The following is a 20,758-nucleotide window of genomic DNA, read 5'->3' on the forward strand; positions in this document are numbered from 1 at the left end:
TCAAATTCGACCAACTTATCCAGTTCAGTTTGCAAGACTAAGTCCGAATTCATGAGAATACTCCAAAGTTCTTGAATATAAATTTATGATATAATTATAAACACGATCTTAAATGATTTTATTATGCACAATTTTTCTATCACTTGCTACATATTTCTCTAAATTCAGTTTTAACGAAGACAAAATTAGTGGATTTTAACAAATCTATTTTTAGCTGTTTCAAATTTAAAATCCAACTATTTTTCTTCTAACTTTTTTGAGAATCTATTGAGTTGATTAAGCAACTTTTATAGCTTAAAATTACCGATCATATTAGATGTATATCAAAATTTGTTATTAAAATTAATTATTAATATCAAATATTATATTAAAATATAAATATATATTAAAAATAAATTAAATAATATATATTTATATATAAATATATTAATAACTAATTTTTAATTTTTAAAATATAAATAATAATTTTATTAGGTAAACAATAATTTTTGTAAATAATGTGAATAGATACTAAAATTAAATCAATAAAATAAAAAAATACTCTACTTTTAAATTATCTCTTAAACCTTAACAATAGGATAATTATCACTGAACATTCAATTATTGTTAACTGTGCATCAATAAATCGTATAAAAAATATAATCATCTGTATATCTATTAAATTGAATATCCAATATATTTATTGTCTAATATTTTTATTGTCTATCTATATTTTTTCTATGAATAATATTCGTGATAAATAAAAAATATAGCTTGCAGATTATGATTGTTAAATGAGCGCATGAAGAAAGGTTGAGGTAGATGCGCACCACCATATAAAAATCACCTCTTCCCTCACCACGCAAGATGGGTTCCACACTCCTCTCTGCTGCGCCTTCTGGAACATTCTCCTCCACAATACGACGTCGTTTGCCACTCGTAGGTGCGTTTTGCATGCTCAGCTTGGGCATCACCAACCTCTACACTCCCTTGTCTTCCTCCTGCAACACTCCGTTTCTCTTCCTCATTTTACCGAATTGCCCCTCTCTGTTTCCAGATCGAAATTCAGTGGCGCCACTCGCTCTATCAGAATGGAAGCAAGCAACAACAACACTGTTCCAAGCATCGTTGTTTACGTCACTGTTCCCAACAGAGAAGCAGGTCCTCAATTACTTCTTCATTTCCTTTTTGCAATAATATTTGGGGATTTTCGATTGTGAACCCTAATTACACCATTTACTGTAATAATAATCTTGTTTAGTTGATTGGCCAGGGAAGAAGTTGGCTGAGAGCATTGTCAAAGAAAAGCTTGCAGCTTGTGTCAACAGAGTACCCGGTATCAACATGCTTATGATTAGTATTTACTAAAGCAAAATGAAATGTGGTTTGATTTCATTAATTGAAACTGGTTCCTTAAGTTGAATTATTGATCTAACTTGTTCCTCTTGATAGATTTACCTTGATGTATGTGACTGAGACTTGATGAATTATTGAATTCTGCTACTGTTTTTCTTTTTTCTTTGTCCTTTTATCATCTTTCTTCACTTCTAGCTTATAATGCGTTTTCATATATGGTGTGTGGGATGTGCCTTCGAATACCTGAATTAGAATCATATATCTTCTAGAGATAAGGTCAGGTGATAGCCTTTATACGTCTTGGGAAACTCTCCCCTGTTGAACTAGCTTTTACAGTTGAGTTATGCCTGATCGATCCTAATAACGTGTTATGGTTCTGATCCAGTGCATGTTTTTGTTGTATAATATGATCTAGAGTTTAATTAGTTCTCTAACCAAGTTGATTGTATATGATGATTACCATGTTTGTCTTTTGAACACCATGTTTTGGATGTCTTGTGCAGGTATCGAATCAGTGTACCAGTGGAAGGGAGAGGTATAGACTGGAATTTCTTAGTTGATCGAATTCTCTTTTTTAAACTGCAACATTAACAGAACTTTTTGTTTAAACCCATTTTCTTCCTGATATTAGTTCTTATTATTCTCCGGTATGCATTATTTAGGTTCTTGTGGATATGTTTTAGGAAAGTTTATTTTGAAGTATTTTTGTTCATTGACTTTGCCTTGTTTGTCTTGGAAATTTACAGATCCAAACTGATGCGGAGGAACTTCTTATAATCAAGACTAGGCAATCCCTTCTGCAAGCACTTACAGAGCATGTCAAAGCAAATCATGAATATGAGTAAGGCTGAACATCTAGTAAAATCAATATTGCTAGAAGTTCAAATTTCGGTTAGCATAGTTTGAGTTGCATTCACTAATTGATACTAAAAGAAAGCTTGAAAAAGGACATACTTAAAAACCAGACTCTCTTTGGTTAACAATATCTGTTGCTCACATTTTAATGTAACATCGACTAAGTATTTTTCTGTGATTACAATATAAATTATTTATTCAATGAAGAGCTTTTTGGTAAACAACTGTCATGAATTCTTTATTTTAACGTACTTAATTACCATGCAAATACCGAATATTTACTTATATTGCGCGAAACTTTACTTATATTGCGCGAAACGGACGGATTATATTTGTGACTAGACTACAGAAAATTGGTACTAAAATTGAAATGAATTGAGCTGGAACTGTTGGAAAACGAAATTGTAAATAAGTATAGAGAACCAACTTTTAATTAGCCAAACATTAGTTATTTTTTTCTTTATTTTAAGTTGTTTTTTAACCCTTACCTTTTGGAGAGTTTAGGGTTATGATTTAAAATAGGAATTAGCATTCAGATTTTAGGGTTTAAGGTTTAGAATTTAGGGTTTAAGGTTTAGAATTTAGGAAAAAATGGGTAATTTCAAAAAAGTATACTGATGTTAGCTGAAAAATAGTTGGTTACCTAATTTAACTCCGAAACTGTGCACTCTGCTGCTTTTTACCTCTTCCTTTTATTTTGCAGTGTGCCAGAAGTAATATCCTTACCCATCACAGGGGGGAACCTCAAGTATTTAGAATGGATCAAGGAGAGCACAAGGGAGTGACTATCAAGTTTATAGCCAGTGGATGTTACGAGTTGAAGAGTTCATCTGTCTATGTGTAGTTAAATAAAACTGCCAAGCCAACTAGGCAATGAAGGGTTAACATTGTTAATGTAGAGGATGAGGATCAGTATTGTATTAAACAGTTAATGCTATTGGGTGTAACAAACAGGTTAAATATTATTGAGATTTTGACTTGTGAGTAGTAATCTTGTGTCTTTATGCACATTAAATTGTTTATTGTGCTTTTTGTTTTTAGGCTGATTGACGATTATTTTTGCTATCTATCTTTCTATATACTCATACTTCCTTTTTGGTTTTTTTGGATATAGATGAATGCTACTTATTAATTACCAAACAAATTAGTACAATAACAAGAGACGTGTTGATAGGATCCATTCCCCAATCGACACACCATGTCATTCCTCAGGCATGTTTTGCTTAACTATGAGCAATAATTAAATTATATTTCCCCGTTGCTTAGGCTGAGTTTGAAGAAAATATTTCAGGGCAAATTTTGGAGATGTTGATAAACTCAACTTTTTTGGAGAGAGAGAGATAGGAGTGCGGCCATTAACTCTGCTTCGTGGGCCTATAACTTCTTCAATTCGTTGATACAAGAGCGATGATGATGTTGGATTTTTTTGGAATTGATATTGTGGTTTTTATTTTTGATAATATTATTTCTTTATTCTAGAAATCTATGTAAATATAATGTAAAAAAACAACTCACGTGTGAAAGGATATTATCAAAAGTAAAAATAGTATTATTTTTCCTTTTTTAAACAAACATATAACCAAATGGTGTAAAATATAAATATATAATGATTTATGTTTGTATACTCTTTGTTAATACATAAATTATTCTAGATATAGAAAAGAAAGTGGTGTTTTTGTTAAATATTGGTGTTTGGAGTATTTTATAGAAATGTGGATGTTCAAAAAATACTAACACAACACGCACTATGCATGTTACTTTTTGCAGAATTTTGAGGCAACTTTATCAAAGATTCTCAGTAGAGATTCACCACGTGTCTTCTCTCGATGCAATACGCACCTTGCGTGTTACTTTAGCAGGGATTCTTCGTTGAGTTTCGAGGCAACTTTATCAAAGATTTTCAGCAGAGATTCGCCACGTGATAGCTTTAGGACAACACGCACCTTACGTGTTAACTTTTTTAGATATTCATAGCACGTTCCAGAGGTGCTTTGATCACTGTCCCAAGCACGAGAATGCCACGTGGCGGCACCCAGGCAACACGCACCCTGCGTGTTGACCGCTTTTGGTCAGTGTCTCCATGCAGGAGACAAGGCTACCTCCGGAAAGTGGCTTCATTAATGGTAATGGGTGTGCCAAAATGGCTAAAGAGTTTTAATATGGAAAAAACACGAGTCTTTGCTGAAAATGGAGCTTTTTGGTGTACACACAGGTGAGTGGACGTTACAGATATAGCAGCGCCAACACGTAGGTAACGTGTTGACTCAACACACATGTTGCGTGATGGACACGTGTCCTGATCAAAAGCAACAAGCACCCTGCGTATTGTACATATGTCAATCATCCAAGCAACATGCACCCTGCGTGTTGTACATGTGTTAAATGCTGGTTAGATGGCATTCCAACATGTAACCTGTAAGGTGATCTGCCTGTAAAAACCGAATCTTGTTATTATTTTACTTCATTGCGAGAGAGGTGTTTTAATGCATTGTTGGTGTGATAGAGGGCACTGCAAATATAGTGGTTTATCACAACGGTGACATTATACGAAATACATATGATGGGGGAGCTTTTCGTGTGAGAATACATTTTCGTTTGTGATTCCATGCACTATAACGTTCGTGAAACTATAGTACGATCTTTGTCAGAGCATAGAGAGTGATATTTTAAAGTGGGTGAGCAATATTCTCTACAGAAATCCAATTGTCATATTTGACGGCCTAATACAGTTTGAGATTATGCTGATCGCTGACGAAACAAGTATTCAGCAAATGTTTTATATGCACTAACAAACTCAGGTACAACATCTAAGGATTGAGTTGTATGTTGAGTTTGAATATATAGTTGTGGATGATACTCAACATTACCCAGACGTGCAAGATGACAGAGTTGAAACACACGAAGAAATGAACAATGATAGCGAAGAGGAGTTCGAAGCTACGTATGAAACTGGTAACGAGGACGATGATGGCGATGGGGGAGCTGATGGGCTAAAGTTGGCGATTGGTTGCAGATGGCTCTCTCACAATCGACTGTTACATTTGTATTACCAGTCTGTGAGGTTACAATGACACTCAAGGACGTGCTACACATATTTGGCCTACCGATTGATGGAGGGGTTGTGACCGGTTGGACCGATAGTAGTCAAGACTTCTTGGTTATCCAAAGCCTGACAATTTTCGGTAGCAAACCCGTTGTGAGTAGTTCCTTTAAAAGCTACATAAAGTTGGCATGAGTTCGTCATTTCAGAGACATACAACCTGTAGACACTTGGGAGTCTGTTCAGTAATACTTTAGGTGTCACATATTCTGTCTGCTGGGTATCACCTTCTTCGCGGATAAGTCGACGAAGTGTCTACCATTGATCCAAAATTTTGAGCATTACAATTGGGGAACAGCAACAATCGCGCATCTTTATAGGTCACTGTGTCGTGCATCACGATGTGATTGCAAGGAGATGGATGACCCGCTTGGTTTGTTTGTTTGGGTGGGAGCGAAGGCCATGGCTTGCGCCCATTCTAAGTCAGCAGCTTGCATATGCTAAAATACCGGCTGCACACACGTAACGGTACATAATTTATTAGAATTTAACTATTATTTTATTTATGTTTTACTGGCAATACATAATTTAAACTTTGTTCTAATGTGTGTTGCATGTGGAGTCATCATCCACGAACCAAAGTGTGGATGTCGAGAAGCGCGGCATCTATTAGGCAAGGAATAGATTACATAAATGAGGTCAGTATGGGTATTAATTTACAAGAATAATTTACGGTATTAATAATCTAATGACCCATGTAATATTTTTCAGTTTGTCTGGTGGCCGTACATCGGCATCATCATACCTGCCGATCCACATGCACACCTTAATGTGTGTGACAGGGTAGGGCCATTGCTGTCATTCAAGTGTGTCGAATGACCTCCTGCGGACCGAGTGGTTCGCTAGTATGGGTGCACAATTCCCCCCTCTGCCTACACGAGTCATTCTAGTTGATCAGCATTGCTTCATTCTTCGGGGAATACAATGCCATGACTGGAGCAGGATACATGACGAATGGATACAATAATGGGGTAATCGCCGTAACAGTCAAGTGTGAGAGAGGCATCTGCAACCAATCGCTGACTTTAGCCCATCAACCGATTACCGGAGTTGGTACCTAGGTTTATTCGGGATGCACCTGAAGTTGTTGAATGTCATTTCTCAGCAACCATCTCAGCAGCCACCCTAGTAGACAACACTGAATTATGCAGTGTTTTAGTCATTTCCTTATCATCGCCTACATCTATCTCGGCCATCACAGCACATCTTGTGCAGTCAGCACCATAGCTAGCAGAGCCATGCATCATGGATTCCAGTATGCAGACTTTCCCCCATTCTCACCACATGTAGATACATAAGGGGATGATGATCAAATCTGTCGATGCCTAACCTCCCCCCATTGCTGTCATCGTCCTCATCACTGGCTTCGTATGTAGCTTCGAATTCCTCATCGCTATTATTGTTCATTTTCTCGTACGCTGTAGCTCTGTCATCTTCCACATCTGGGTCATGTTGAATTTCATCTGCAGGTATATGTTCAAACTCAACATACAACTTAATTCTTGGGTGTTGCACCTAATTTTGCTGGTGAATATGAAACATCTATTGAAACTTGTTTCGTCAACGATCGATATAATTTCAAACTGTATTAGGCCGCCAAATACGACAACTGGACTCTTGTAGAGAATATTGCTCACTCTTTTTAAAATATCACTTTCTATGCTCTAATAGAGACCGTACTGTAGTTTCGCGAACGTTATAGTGCATGGAACCACAAACGAAAATGTATTCTCACACGCAAAACTCATTCATTCATATGTATTTCGTATAATCTCACCGTTGTGGTAAACTACTATATTTGTAGTGCCCTCCATCACACAACAATGCACTAAAACACCTCTCTTGCAATGAAATAAAATGGCAACGAATTTTGATTTTTATAGGCAACAACTCACTTCGTAGGTTACGTGTTAGAATGTCATCCAACCAACATTTGACACGTGTGCAACACTGATGGTGCGTGTGGCTTCTAATCAGGACGTGTCCATCACGCTACATGCTTGCTAAGTCAGCACAATACTTACATGTTGGCCATGCTATATCTGCAACTCCACCCACTTTTATATACACTAAAAAACCATTTCCAACAAAAACTCGTTTTTTTTCATATTAAAATTTTTTAGCCTTGTTAATACATATATGTAAAACTATATAATATAAATACAAATCATGCTAATTTATATGTATACAGTGGCGGAACTTGAAGCAAAATTTTGAGGGACTAGATAGAAAATAATTATTAAGATGCTTTTGATGTGGACCCCATTTAAGATAAGTTCGTCTAACCTCATGTCTCTGATTTGGGTGATATTGCCAAATTTGAAGCCGTTTTCCAGGGTCTCGTTCCAAAGAATTAAGATCAAACTTATCAGATGCAACTCTTTAAATTTTTGAAGGTTATATCTCACTTTTTTCATGATTCATTAATGTAGAAGAACTATCTACAGATATTAATATTGTAAATGTTATATGTTCTCCTTCTTGAATATTAGCATTCCTCTTAAAAAATGTATCAATTCTTTGATTTTTTTATGATTATTTTATATAAAAATTTGAATATATATCCTATAAAATATGTAAAAAAGAAGTTAGAAGGATAAATATTGAAATTTATAATATTTATTAGATTTTTTTATTAATTTATACAAATACAATAATATCAATATTTATTGAATATTTTAATATTTTTTATTATATAAAAAATTAAATTAAATAACTAGTAAAATNATAAAAAATACCTAATTTTTTATATTTGAACTCAAGGTAAAATGAGTATTGCTTATTGAATAAAGAGCTGCAAAATGCGAATACACTCAGTTCATTCCAAATTTAACATGTTTTAAATGTTTAAAACTAAAAACTATTGTGCAATAAAAATAAGAGATGAAGATTGAATTTTAATATTTTAAATCATAGTAAAATATTTGAGTCAATTGAACTATCTTTTATTTTTTAAAAAATATTACTAATTTTTTTAATAAAAGTTTGAAAGACCATGGCCCCTTGTCTAAATTAAGCTTCGCCCCTTAATGTATACATGTACTTCCAGAATCTAACAATATGTCAAAACTTGGTGTCTTATTAATTGATAGCGAAAAATTATTGGCTTTTAGACTTTGGGATTTTTTAGAAGATTTCAGCTATTTTGTCGTTGGCTACAATAATATAATATAAACAAATTAGATATTTTTATACTTAAGTAGCAAGTGGTCCATCAGTCAGCATCATGCACATCAGAGGAAAAATATTCGCCATCATAAATTCATAATAGTTATGAATATAATGATACTACCCTTGAGAATTTAATGGGACAGCCACACTTCCCTTGTTCACTGTGGAGGACCACATGCCTTGAATAACGGCTCCCCCATCATTTTCCAATGAGGTAGTCCTCCAACTCCAAGCACTTGACTGTAAAAAACAATGTTGGTCATAAGATATATGACCTTGTCCTTGTGTATTGTGGATCCTTGGATGTAACAATTAATTTTGAAGAGACAAATTATATGATCAATTGCCATGATTGCATCAAATATAATTCAATTGGATCTGATATTATACAGTATCATTTCCAAATCACTTGACAAAAGAAAGGGAAGAAGAGAAAAAGGCTGGTTTGCTGTTCTTATAAGATTATATCACATATTACCAATCATTTATAATCTAAAGGGGGATTCTGAATCAGCACAGAGAAATGACATTCAAAGCCCACCTCCTTCAGAGGAAGAATAGGAATCCACCCTTCAGGGATATTAGGGCTCATCTAGCTGGTCCTGCAAGAAGTTACACATATAGTTCAGAACTAAGATTTTGATGAATGGACACACATGTGCAAAAGTTAGGATAAGGTGATTATTCAAAATGATGATTTTGACAGATGAATATATTCTGTGATACGGGGTGGGGGAGGCTCTGCAATCACATTTACCTGGACGTCAGAAGTCCAAAGGGTAAGGTTGTCTCTTAAAAGCTGCATTATAAGCGTGCTGTCTTTGTAGGATTCTTCTCCCAAGGTATCCAGCTCAGCAATTGCTTCCTCAAAAGCCTATGAAATACAATGAAAATCAATATGGTTCATGAATTTTAGAATCAATAAGACTTTGTTCCGTTGCAGTTGCAGTACTGAGTAGAACAAAAGACAAGCATAGGGGACTCATAACCAGATTCTATACAACTGCCGGGCCACGCCGAGCCAGCCCATCTAATTCACGCCAAAGGCGGGCCAGGGGCAACCACATCTCTTTTTTGTTTTACTTTTTTCTTTTTCAAATATAAAAGCCAAAGAAAAAACCCAAGTTACCAACCAAAAGTTTCCTATTCGAGCAGGCAGCCACAAACTCATCCTCTCTAAACTCTCTATTCTACTCTTGCTAGACTCTCGGTCCTAGCTAGTACCACTACTAGCCAGCACCACCTAGCTGTCTTAGTCTTCAGCTCCTCTCCAGCGACTATTCCCTCCCAAAACTTTCACAGAAGCTCAGCTCTTCTACAGTGGCAAACCCCTTTCAAGCAGTCACTGCTTCGGCGAGCAGCGCCACCAGCCTCTGCTTCACCTGCTTCAAAATGGCGTGACTCCTCTAGCTAGCAGCCTCAGTTGTTGCTGGCGCAAATCCCTCCCCAGCCCTTTGCTTCAGCTCCCCTTTTTGCATCAAAGCCCTCCAGCAGTCTCTATTTCTTATGAATTTTATTTTTCATCTTAATTAAGCTAGTAAAAGCAATTGAAAAGGAAAAATGGAAATTTCATCTTCTTTTGGCAGGTGAGTTGGTACTTTCAAACCATTTAGCCTGGCGGGCTTTGGCAAGCCAGACATGCCTTCTTGCCACCCCTAAATACAATAATTATAGATGAGCATTAACATTATTAATCTATTTCATGACCAAAAGAACATTCCTCACAACCTAAAGCGAAAGTGTTTTTTCAACTCTCTACTGTGTCCAAAAGTTTAGAAGGAGGAAAATGCTCTGTAGTATAAAGCTAGACAAGTATGATCTCGAAACAGTTATCACTAAAACAATTTTACTTTACACCACCCACTATTGGTGATAGCAATTCGTTAAAGATTTGTACAAAAAACTGTTTCTAACTCTGTATTACTCAGCCATGCATGAAGAGCTATTCAGCAATCTTGAAATAACAGTAAGAATGCAGACAAAGTAGCATAACTCTCACCGCACATGAACAAGAAGGTTTCAACTCTTCTGGCTTGATGTGGGCAAAAGAGGTCCGTAATAAGTAATAACTGCCTAATGCAGTTGTAACAGCCACCTCAGGATGCAAATCGCAGTTACAAGCACTGAATACTAGTGCTATGTAATTCATTGTTCATGGAGCTCGACCAGTACCATAGACAAGAAATATAGACAATACTGCCAACCTTTTCATTATTTCCCGTCAGCACGGATTAACCGTTTTACAAATGTGAATCTCCAATAAATTTATCACGTTAAGAGAAAACAGATTGCTAAAGCAAACCGAAACAAGAAAAATTCACAAAAAAGTTTCCAGATTCCACCCAAGTCAAAAAGAACCAATGCCTGTTGGTCAAAATCCAATCAAGTCAATGATTCATTCTAAGCGATAAGAACAGAACACACACTTGAGTAAAGCATTGTGGAATAGAATGTATCCTAAGAAGTAAGAACAGGATAACTGCTTTGACCAAACAAGAAAAAGGTCACAGATACATAAGTTGCAATCTGTTGACCTGAATCTGAATCTGAATCTTTCAAGTTTCAAGCCCACAAACACAGATATATCATGTAGAATCCAAGTAATCAAATAGATAACATCAACATATATTCACTCCACAATACATCAAACAACCAAAAAATCAGATTAAATATTTTTCAAATCCATACCTGTTTAGCCATGCCGCATGCTTTATCAGACTGGTTGAGGATTTCATAGTAGAAAACAGAGTAGTTGAGAGCCAGACCCAATCTTATAGGATGAGTAGGTGGAAGATCCGCATAAGCAATGTCCTTGATTTTTAAAATAATAAACAAAAACATCAATTCAATTCAATCCCCAATCCAAACAAACCCTAACTTAAATCCTCCCTGCCTCCATCCAATAATGATAATAATAATGATTAATCAGTACATCAAAATGATGACGAGACACATTCACCAATTTGCTGACTCCGATAGTTAGTAACTAGCTAACAAACCTGAGCGGCCTTGTAAGAGAGCATGGTGTCCTCAGCGGCGGCTTTGCGTTCATCGGCGGTCTTGAACTCGGCGAGGTAACGGTGGTAATCACCTTTCATCTTGAGGTAGAAGACCTTGGACTCGCCGGCGGAGGCGGAGGGGATGAGATTGGAGTCGAGAAGCGAGAGGATGCTGGCGCAGACGTTGGAAAGCTCAGTCTCCACCTTGGATCTGTAGTCTCTGACGAGAGGCACGTGGTCGTCGTTCTTGCGACCTTCCTCCTTCTGCTCGATTGAGGAAACGATGCGCCACGCGGCACGCAGGGAGCCGATGACGTTCTTGTATGCGACGGAGAGGAGGTTGCGCTCTTCGACAGAGAGCTCGGCGGCGGGGGTGGAAGAGAGGACTAGCTTCTGCATGAACTGGACCATCTCTTCGTAGCGTTCTGCTTGCTCAGCTAGCTTGGCTAGGTACACGTATTGTTCCCTGGTTAGATTCTCCGGCACCGTGGACGCCATTTCTTTTCTTCTTCCTCCCTCTCTGTCTCTCTCTTAATCAATCTGAGATTGTTTCTTTCTTTCTTTCCTTTCTGATGTTCTGTGTGTGGAGAGAGAGAGAGAGAGAGAGAGAGAGAGAGAGAGAGAGGGAGAGAGAGAGTGAGTGAGTGTGTTGAGTGTTGTGTGTGTGAGCTGATTGTGTGTGAAGTGCTTTTTTTCTTTTTATGTGGATTTAGAAAAGTGATGCGTAGGATTGAGCTGGCTTAGCGACCGTTCATGAGTTTGAGAGATAGCATTATACACAATTTTTTATTTACTAATTTTTGGTTCATCTTCTCACTTCTCACTCCTCTTCCAGTCATCTTCCCGTTGACTTACTAATGTCCTAGTTTTTTAAATGCTAGAAATTCTAGTGAAGTTAATTTCATATAAATTTAATAGTTATAAATTGTTAAATAATTTAATAAATTTAATTAAATTATTATTTAATAATTATTAAATATTAATTTTACATAAAATTAACTTAACATAAATTTTATATGTGTTATGCTTTGATATAAATGTGGGATGTATTATATTGTAATGTGATGGCTGTTTTTTTTAATTAAAAATAAAGATATCATAGGATTCAATTTTTTTATTGCATAAAATATACACAAATCAAATTGTTTGATTTATTTTGACAAAAAAAATTTCAAATTTTGAGATATTTAAATTAATAAATTTGATTTGGACTTTCAATTTTTTTGTTTTGAAAAAAACCAAACCGGTAGGTTTGATTTGTGATTTTAAAAAAATTGAAAATGTATAATTACAAATTAGACTCTTCAATTTATATATATATATTTATATTAGACACAAAAAAAATATTGCTCCTTTTTGTCAACGGCTAGAACTCTTTTCTTTTTTTCATTTCTTTATACTCTCTTTTTTTATTTCTAGAAATGATGGTCAGTAAAAAATAAAAAATAAAAAAATAATGATAAAATTATATTAAAAGTATATTATAATAGTCAAATTTATTACAAACATATAAAAGAGTAAAATTTGTATGTGAAAATCTATTCAATATTGTGATTCTTTTTCATATTTTTATTTGAAGAACTAAAATATATGATTTGTGAGAAGATAGATTCTCAAATACTAAAGAAAGTTTATATTTTGTACAGATATCCTATATCAGTATTTGGTAGATTCATTTAATTTCAAACTAAGTACGTAACCGATAAAGCGAGTATACAATAAATGTTTTCAATGTATATTGAAATTCGTTCGTAAATATCGTTCATCGAGTTGTATATTAAATTCGAACACACTGAAACTGATGAAAAAATATCGAATAGAAGGATTACAATAGTGATAACGGGAAAAAATTTGAAAACAACTTTGAGATCGTTGATCCAAATGAAGACGAAAATCAAGCTGACGACATCATGGAGACAAATATCGCGGAAGTAACAAATACATTAGTAAACCAACATCTGTTTAAGGAACTATTTTTTATGTGCGCGTTAAATTTGAAAGTCATACATGCATAATACATGCATAAGAGTTTCTTAAATATATGAATGTGGGTATAAAATTAAAATATTTATTTGTATGATAAATTAATACTATGAATTTAGTTAAATTTAGAGTAATTATTTGACTAAGTATGAAAAGGAATAAAATGTTGTCATTATTTATATTATAGATCGATTAATGTAATCTGTAAAATATTATTTATTAATTAACAGTTGTCTACTTATTTATTTAGTTAAATATAGGATAATTATCTGACTAGATTTAGGTAATTTTATAATTAAATTATGGATAATGATTTTAATAAAAATAAAAATATATGATTATATTTATATTAATTTATTAAATATTTATTTATAATGTATAATTTATAGATAAATTTTAATTTTATTTATTTAACATTCATTTATTAAATATTTATTTTGTGGTGTTGTGATAACAGAACTTCCTATTGATGTGGTGGACGATAAATTCGTCATGGGAATGAAATTGAGTTTCAAGAAGAATGTTATTATGGCGATAAAAAATTATATTATCTGTAGAAGTGTAGATTATCGAGTATATGAGTTGGAACTGATGACATTTTATGCTAAATATTTACAATACGACACAAATTGTGATTAGCTTATCAAAGTTAGCATAGTCTGCAAAAAGTATTATTGGAAGATAAGGAGGTACAACTATAACAACTCTAATTTTTGCACTAATACGAATTTTTCTTAAAATAATATTTTAAAGCGATTACTTTTATTTTGACGAGTCGACTTCGAATCTCAAAGTAAAATAAATAGTAATATAATTTTATTATTATATTATTTATTTATTTTACTTGCTCTAATTATAAAAAAGCCTGGATAATAATATTAATAGTATTATTATCAAGTTTGATTTTTACCGATAAAAATTAATTATTGTTATTTTTTTATGAGTTTAAAATTGCTAACGTTTCATCAAATATCTTTTATTACTAAGTTACTAATATCATTTATATTAGTAACTCATATACATTTAACTTTATATATTATTATTATTATTATTCCGGTATTATCTATATTATTATTACTATTATTATTATTACTATATTATTAATTAAAAGTCATGATTTAGAGATGACAAAGTATTACGACCTCTAAAATAAAAATTTAGTGCGTATAGTAGTATGAATAATTGATTGTAACTAGGAGCCTTTGTAGAAAAAGGGGTAAACAAAAATCGTAACTCGAAAGCGCAACACTCCGATCTATAACATAACGAACAAGGATAAACCAACGCGAGATTATATATATACAAAGGAGTGCCAAAAACAGGAATATCAAAACTCAAAATCCGGCTGCGAAGATAACCGGTCCGAGCATAGCAATATATACATATGATAAAATAAAGAAAACTCCAAAGGAAACCCGAAGGGACACAAATACGTAAAACCTATTCTTCAAAATCTCCTATAAGAGGAGTCATCACAGTTTGTATTATTTAATGGAGATAAAAGTATCTAAGCAAAACATATAAACTAAACAGAGTCCCCAAGAACAAAGGATCTTCGCTAATCCAGAAGTCTCCAGCAGGCCTCAGCGAGAAACCTCACGTCCTGCATCTGAAAACCACAAAATCCGCATGGGTGAGAACCAGAGGTCCCCAGCATGGTAACAACTTCCACATATATAATACATAATAATAGAGGAAAGCCAAAGGCAATCCTAGAACTTCCTCCAGATAATATCAAAGCTTATAAACAAGTTAAACCATATGTCGCGACTGACTAAAGATTCTTCAGTCTAACTAATACTTTCCTTTCCAATTCCTTCACACCTCCCAACCACCAGCAGGAGTATAAAGTAGCAAACACAGTTATGTCAAACAAGAAATATACAAATATGAACAATTAAGGCATTTAGACAATTAGCAAGTAATATGCAGTCAAATAGGCAATCTCAAACAATTCATATAGTATGCATATGATGAATGCATGTCCCTAGTGGCTGATGATATCATCTGTCGGTTATAGAGCCAACCCGACAAGTCCTGGTAGCTAACCATTGGACTGTCCCTCTGTCGCGCATCCCCAACTCGAGTTATACTCATCATAAACATGATTATAATCATGATCTATATCCATCACCTTTACTAGTGAATATTTACGGGGGCGAGCTCATCCGGGGCTTTCACAGTGCCCGGCCACCCTTACGACATAGGGTCAAAAGAGTTTCGAGTCTCAACCTGGAGCACGTGGTGGCTAGCCACTGCTTCCTTCCAGGGAAACTCTCATCTCCGATAGTGGAAGTGCAACATTCACAATTCATTCAACAACATATATGCATTTATACATAGCCATAATCATGGCTCCGCCGTAACACGACAATAATCTAGCCATCCGGCTCACGGTTAAATCCATAACCAGCCATCCAGCTCACGGTTAAATCCATAACCAGCCATCTCATTAACAATTACGGCCTTTCGGCCCATGGCATAACAAGCACTTCCACCACCATCCTCCGCCTCTCACATAATCATCTTTGATCTTCATTGATCATTCATTTTTCCCTTGCTTCACTCACAAGTTACCACATCCCCTAGCTCCTTTTCTCATAGCTAGACATATCATAATGATTTAAGACATAAGTGGTGAGATCGGAGGCTTAGAAGTATGAGATTTGGCTTTTAAAACTCAAAAATCAACTTTGGTATGAAAACAGGGCCACGCGTACGCGCATTCCACGCGCACGCGTGGATGGCCACAAAACTCATCGACGCGTATGCGTCATGCACGCTAACGCGTAGATTGAAAAATAGCCAAGCGACGCGCACGCGTCAACCACGCGTACGCGTGGGTGCTCTCGTGCCCCAGGCACAAAACTGGCACAGTTCAGGCACAACCCTCTGGAAAATAGCTGGGCATTAGGTGCAGCACATCGGCGCGCCCGCGCACGCCACGCGCACGCGTGGATGGCGTTTTCTGAAAGAACGACGCGTCCGCGCCAAGTGCGCCTACGCGCGAGGGGTCATTCTGCTAAAAATTTTCTAAGTTAAAAGCTGCAGAATTCATAGATTCAACCCCCAATCTTTCAACGGACATAACATTCTCATTTTAAATCGTTTTTCACCCGTTCTTGGAACGGCATGAACATCCCAGATCCAATTTCATTTCTAAATAGATTTGGAACAAAACAGAGATCCGTAGTCCAAGTTATGTCCCGTCAAAGTATGTCCAAAAACCATATTTTTCATACAAAACCACAAAGTGCCATTTTCAAAACAAGCCATTTTCAACTCTTTTCAAAATCAATCAAAACATGCCAATTTCATCCCTTTTCTTTGAAATCAATCAAAATATATCAAATTCAACATCAAGCCTCATCAACTCACACATTGACACTTTACCACAATTCACCAAAATCACTATCCCATCATTTTAACCCATTTCACCCAAGTGGCTCAAACTCAAACACATTGACATATCATACACTCTTCCTCATGCCAATTTTCAACAACACCAATTCCAATAAATCATCATTCACATATATGACCACATCATATATCTCAACCATTCAATAACATCAACAATTCAATACCTATCTTAGGGCCTCTAGCCTAAGTATTTCCTACCACATTACATATTAGATATAGGAAACCGAGACCATACCTTAGCCGATTTTCCAAGCTCAACCGGAGCACTTCCAAACCACTTTTCCTCAAGCTCTCAAGGCCTCAACACCTCCAAGAACAGATTTTTCACCACCAAATCCCTTTTTAAGCTTTTCAATATCAACAATCAAACTCCAATATTCACATATACACAACCTAAGCCACAACCATTATACCCATACACAACATCTCAATACCCAAACATCATAGAACAACAAATTACACTAGGGTTGAGAATCTTACCACACCCAAGGTCCAAGGAGACAAGATTAACCTTCTCCTTCAAGAGAGTTGGGTCCTATAACATCAAGGAGCCCAAAATCTCAACATTTTTGCTCATGAAACTCGAAATCAAAGCTGGAAATTCGAAGATAAAAACGTGGCTTACCTCAAGATTAATTGTATGGATTTTGTAGAGCTCTTCGCGGTGAACGCGTGGTCGCAAACAGCACGGCAATCGGAGCTCTAGATCAAAAGTTATAGTGGTTTGAAGATCAAGGGAGAGATAGAACTTGAGAGAGTGTTCTTCCCCCCTCTCTTCAATTTTCAGCCTGTATTAGTGTTGTGTGAGGAGAGAGAGTGCTAAAAACTAGGGTTTTGGTTTAGTTATGTTAGGCCAAGGGCCCACTTTGGGTTCGGTTGGCCCGGTTTGTCCCGTTCGGTCCAATCTTGGTCCGAATTCTATAAAATTGGTACCGAAATTCTCGTCTCAATATCCTCTATCACATTTAGGCATAAAAATTACATTTTGGGCTTTCTAGAATAAATTCTCATTTATGGTTAATTAGCCGTTAATTAACCGGGTTTTGCATTCTACCCACCTAATTGGGAATTTTGCCCACAAAATTCGAATGTAATTACCTGAGAATAAATGCGGATAATCCGTTCGCATCTCCGACTCAAGTTCCCAAGTGTGTTCCTCAACACCGCCTCGACTCTATGCCACTTTGACTAATGAAACCTCTTTTCGACGCAACTGTTTAATACTAGTATCATCAATTCTGACTGGAGCCATTGGAAGCGTCAGATCTTCTCTTAACTGAACCGATTCTAGTTCTAACACATGGCTAGCATCAGGAGTGTACTTCCGAAGCTGCGACACATGAACTACGTCGTGCAGGTTTGAAAGATGAGGTGGTAGAGCCATCCGATACGCCACCGGTCCAATCCTCTCCAGGATCTGAAATGGACCAATGTATTGAGGATTCAACTTCTTTGTTTTAATCGCCCTACCTACTCCCGTGGTCGGAGTAACCTTAAGGAAAACATGGTCTCCTTCCTCAAATTCTAAGTGCTTTCGCCTCTGATCGGCATAACTCTTTTGACGACTTTGCGCCGTAAGCATCCTATCTCGGATTTTCTTGACTTGTTCAGTGGTCTCAGCTATCATCTCCGGTCCCAACAAGCCTTTCTCTCCAGCTTCATACCAACATAGCGGAGATTGACATTTCCTCCCGTACAAAGCCTCATACGGAGCCATTCCGATGCTCGCATGATAACTATTATTGTATGCAAACTCCACTAATGGCATATACCGATCCCAACTCGCCGGTTGGTCCAAAACACAAGCTCTCAACATATCCTCTAGTGTTTGGATTGTCCTCCCGGATTGACCATCTGTTTGAGGATGGTAAGCCGTGCTCAAGCTTAATCGGGTTCCAAAAGCTTTCTGAAATGCACCCTAAAACCTTGAAGTGAAACGAGGATCTCTATCAGAGATTATAGTAGCAGGTACACCATGAAGTCTCACAATTTCCTTTATGTATAACCGTGCTAGCTCCACAAGGGTGTAAGTAATACGAATGGGTAAAAAGTGAGCTGACTTCGTCAATCGGTCCATAATCACCCAGATAGCATCAAAACCAGCCCTAGTCCTTGGCAATCCTGACACGAAGTCCATTGCAATACTTTCCCACTTCCATTGTGGAATCTCTAGAGGTTGCAACATCCTGGAAGGTCTTTGATGTTCAATCTTTACCTTTTGACAAGTTAGGCACTTTGAAACATATTCTGCCACATCATGCTTCATACCCGGCCACCAAAACATCGCCTTTAAATCATGGTACATCCTAGTACTTCCCGGGTGAATGGAGACTCCGCTTTTGTGTGCCTCCATTAAAATGTCTTGCCTCAAAGTGCCAACATCCGGCACAATGATCCTACCCTTAACCTCCATAACCCATCTTTTTCTTCCGACACTCTCCACTGTTTTCCTTGCTCAATGGCCGGTAACACCTTTCATAACGCTTCATCATTTTGATGAGCCTTTAGGAGTTCGGACTTAAAGTCACTTGAGATTTCTAATTGGCTCAAATACAAAGTTCCAGATACTTCTCGAGTACCAATTTTCAGACTCTCGAATCCCTTGAGTAACTTCTCCTCTTGAAGCATCATCCAAGCCGCATATAGCGACTTCCGACTTAACGCATCCGCCACTACATTCGCCTTTCCCGGATGGTAATTCAACTCAAAGTCGTAGTCCTTCAATAATTCCATCCACCTCATCTGCCTCATATTAAGCTCTTTCTGATCAAAGAGGTACTTCAAGCTCTTATAATCAGAGAAAACTTGGAACTTAACCCCATAGAGGTAATGCCTCCACACCTTTAGCGCAAACACGACCGCATCAAGTTCCAAATCGTGCGTAGGATAATTAACTTCATGTGGTCTCAACTGTCGTGAGGCATACGCCACCACATTATGATGCTGCATTAGCACGCACCCCAGACCCTTCAATGAGGCATCACAGTACACCTCAAATGGCTCGTTTGGCTCAGGTAACACTAACACAGGTGCAGTGGTCAACTTTTTCTTCAATGTCTGAAAGCTCTCCTCGCACTCATGAGTCCAAACAAACGGAGTGTCTTTGCGGGTTAACTTTGTCATTGGCAAAGCTATATGTGAAAAGCCCTTGATAAACATTCGGTAATAGCCAGCTAAGCCCAGAAAACTCCTTATCTCCGTTACGGTGGTTGGTTGCTTCCAATCCATCACAACCTCCACCTTAGTTTGATCTACGGCTATCCCCTGTTTACTCACTACATGCCCCAAAAACTTCACCTCACTCTTCCAGAATTCACACTTAGACAGTTTCACATAGAGTTTCTTCTCCTTTAGAATCTACAACACGGTCCTCAAGTGTTCCGTATGCTCTTCTTCAGTCTTGGAATAAATTAGTATGTCGTCAATGAAGACAACAACAAATTTATCCAGAAATGGACGGAAAACTCTGTTCATGTAATCCATGAATACCACAGGAGCGTTCGTCAACCCAAAGGACATTACAGTGTACTCGTAATGACCATAACGAGTTCTGAAAGCGGTCTTAGGGATATCCTCACCCCTCACCCTTATCTGGTGATAACCGGATCGCAAATCGATCTTGGAGAAAACTCCAGCTCCTTGTAACTGATCCATGAGATCATCAATTCTCGGCAATGGGTATTTATTCTTTATTGTGACCTTGTTCAGCTGCCTGTAATCCACACAGAGCCGCATACTCCCATCTTTCTTCTTTACCAGTAGCACTGGCGCACCCCACGGAAAGACACTTGGTCGTATAAAATTCTTACCCAACAAATCCTCTAACTGAGACTTTAGCTCGTCCATCTCTAACAGTGACATCCTATAAGGAGCACTTGAGATTGGTCCCGCCCCG

The 20,758-nt window shown here is 36.7% G+C and overlaps 2 protein-coding genes across 3 annotated transcripts; one reads left to right on the forward strand and one right to left on the reverse strand.

The window, feature by feature from the left end:
* The first annotated feature begins 787 nt into the window (after nucleotides 1-787).
* LOC107460943 (protein CutA 1, chloroplastic) lies at nucleotides 788-3,181 on the forward strand. The gene is made up of 6 exons (XM_016079377.3): nucleotides 788-992; nucleotides 1,037-1,140; nucleotides 1,253-1,315; nucleotides 1,839-1,870; nucleotides 2,082-2,176; nucleotides 2,894-3,181. The coding sequence occupies exons 1-6, from the start codon at nucleotides 847-849 to the stop codon at nucleotides 2,973-2,975; spliced, it is 522 nt and encodes a 173-aa protein (XP_015934863.1). The 5' UTR covers nucleotides 788-846; the 3' UTR covers nucleotides 2,976-3,181.
* A 5,275-nt stretch (nucleotides 3,182-8,456) lies between these two features.
* On the reverse strand, nucleotides 8,457-12,135 carry LOC107460931 (14-3-3-like protein B). Of its 2 annotated transcripts, XM_016079363.3 has the most exons (5): nucleotides 11,461-12,135; nucleotides 11,150-11,272; nucleotides 9,219-9,335; nucleotides 9,003-9,063; nucleotides 8,457-8,701 (listed from the first exon to the last, which is right to left on the reverse strand). In XM_016079363.3, the coding sequence occupies exons 1-4, from the start codon at nucleotides 11,956-11,958 to the stop codon at nucleotides 9,043-9,045; spliced, it is 759 nt and encodes a 252-aa protein (XP_015934849.1). In that variant the 5' UTR covers nucleotides 11,959-12,135; the 3' UTR covers nucleotides 8,457-8,701; nucleotides 9,003-9,042. The 2 variants fall into 2 exon arrangements, with proteins under 2 accessions (XP_015934849.1, XP_015934848.1); XM_016079362.3 differs by lacking the exon at nucleotides 8,457-8,701 and having other exon boundaries at nucleotides 8,793-9,063; nucleotides 11,461-12,134.
* Between the last annotated feature and the right edge of the window lie 8,623 nt (nucleotides 12,136-20,758).

Source organism: Arachis duranensis, chromosome 8, assembly GCF_000817695.3.
Source record: "Arachis duranensis cultivar V14167 chromosome 8, aradu.V14167.gnm2.J7QH, whole genome shotgun sequence".
NCBI lineage: Eukaryota > Viridiplantae > Streptophyta > Magnoliopsida > Fabales > Fabaceae > Arachis > Arachis duranensis.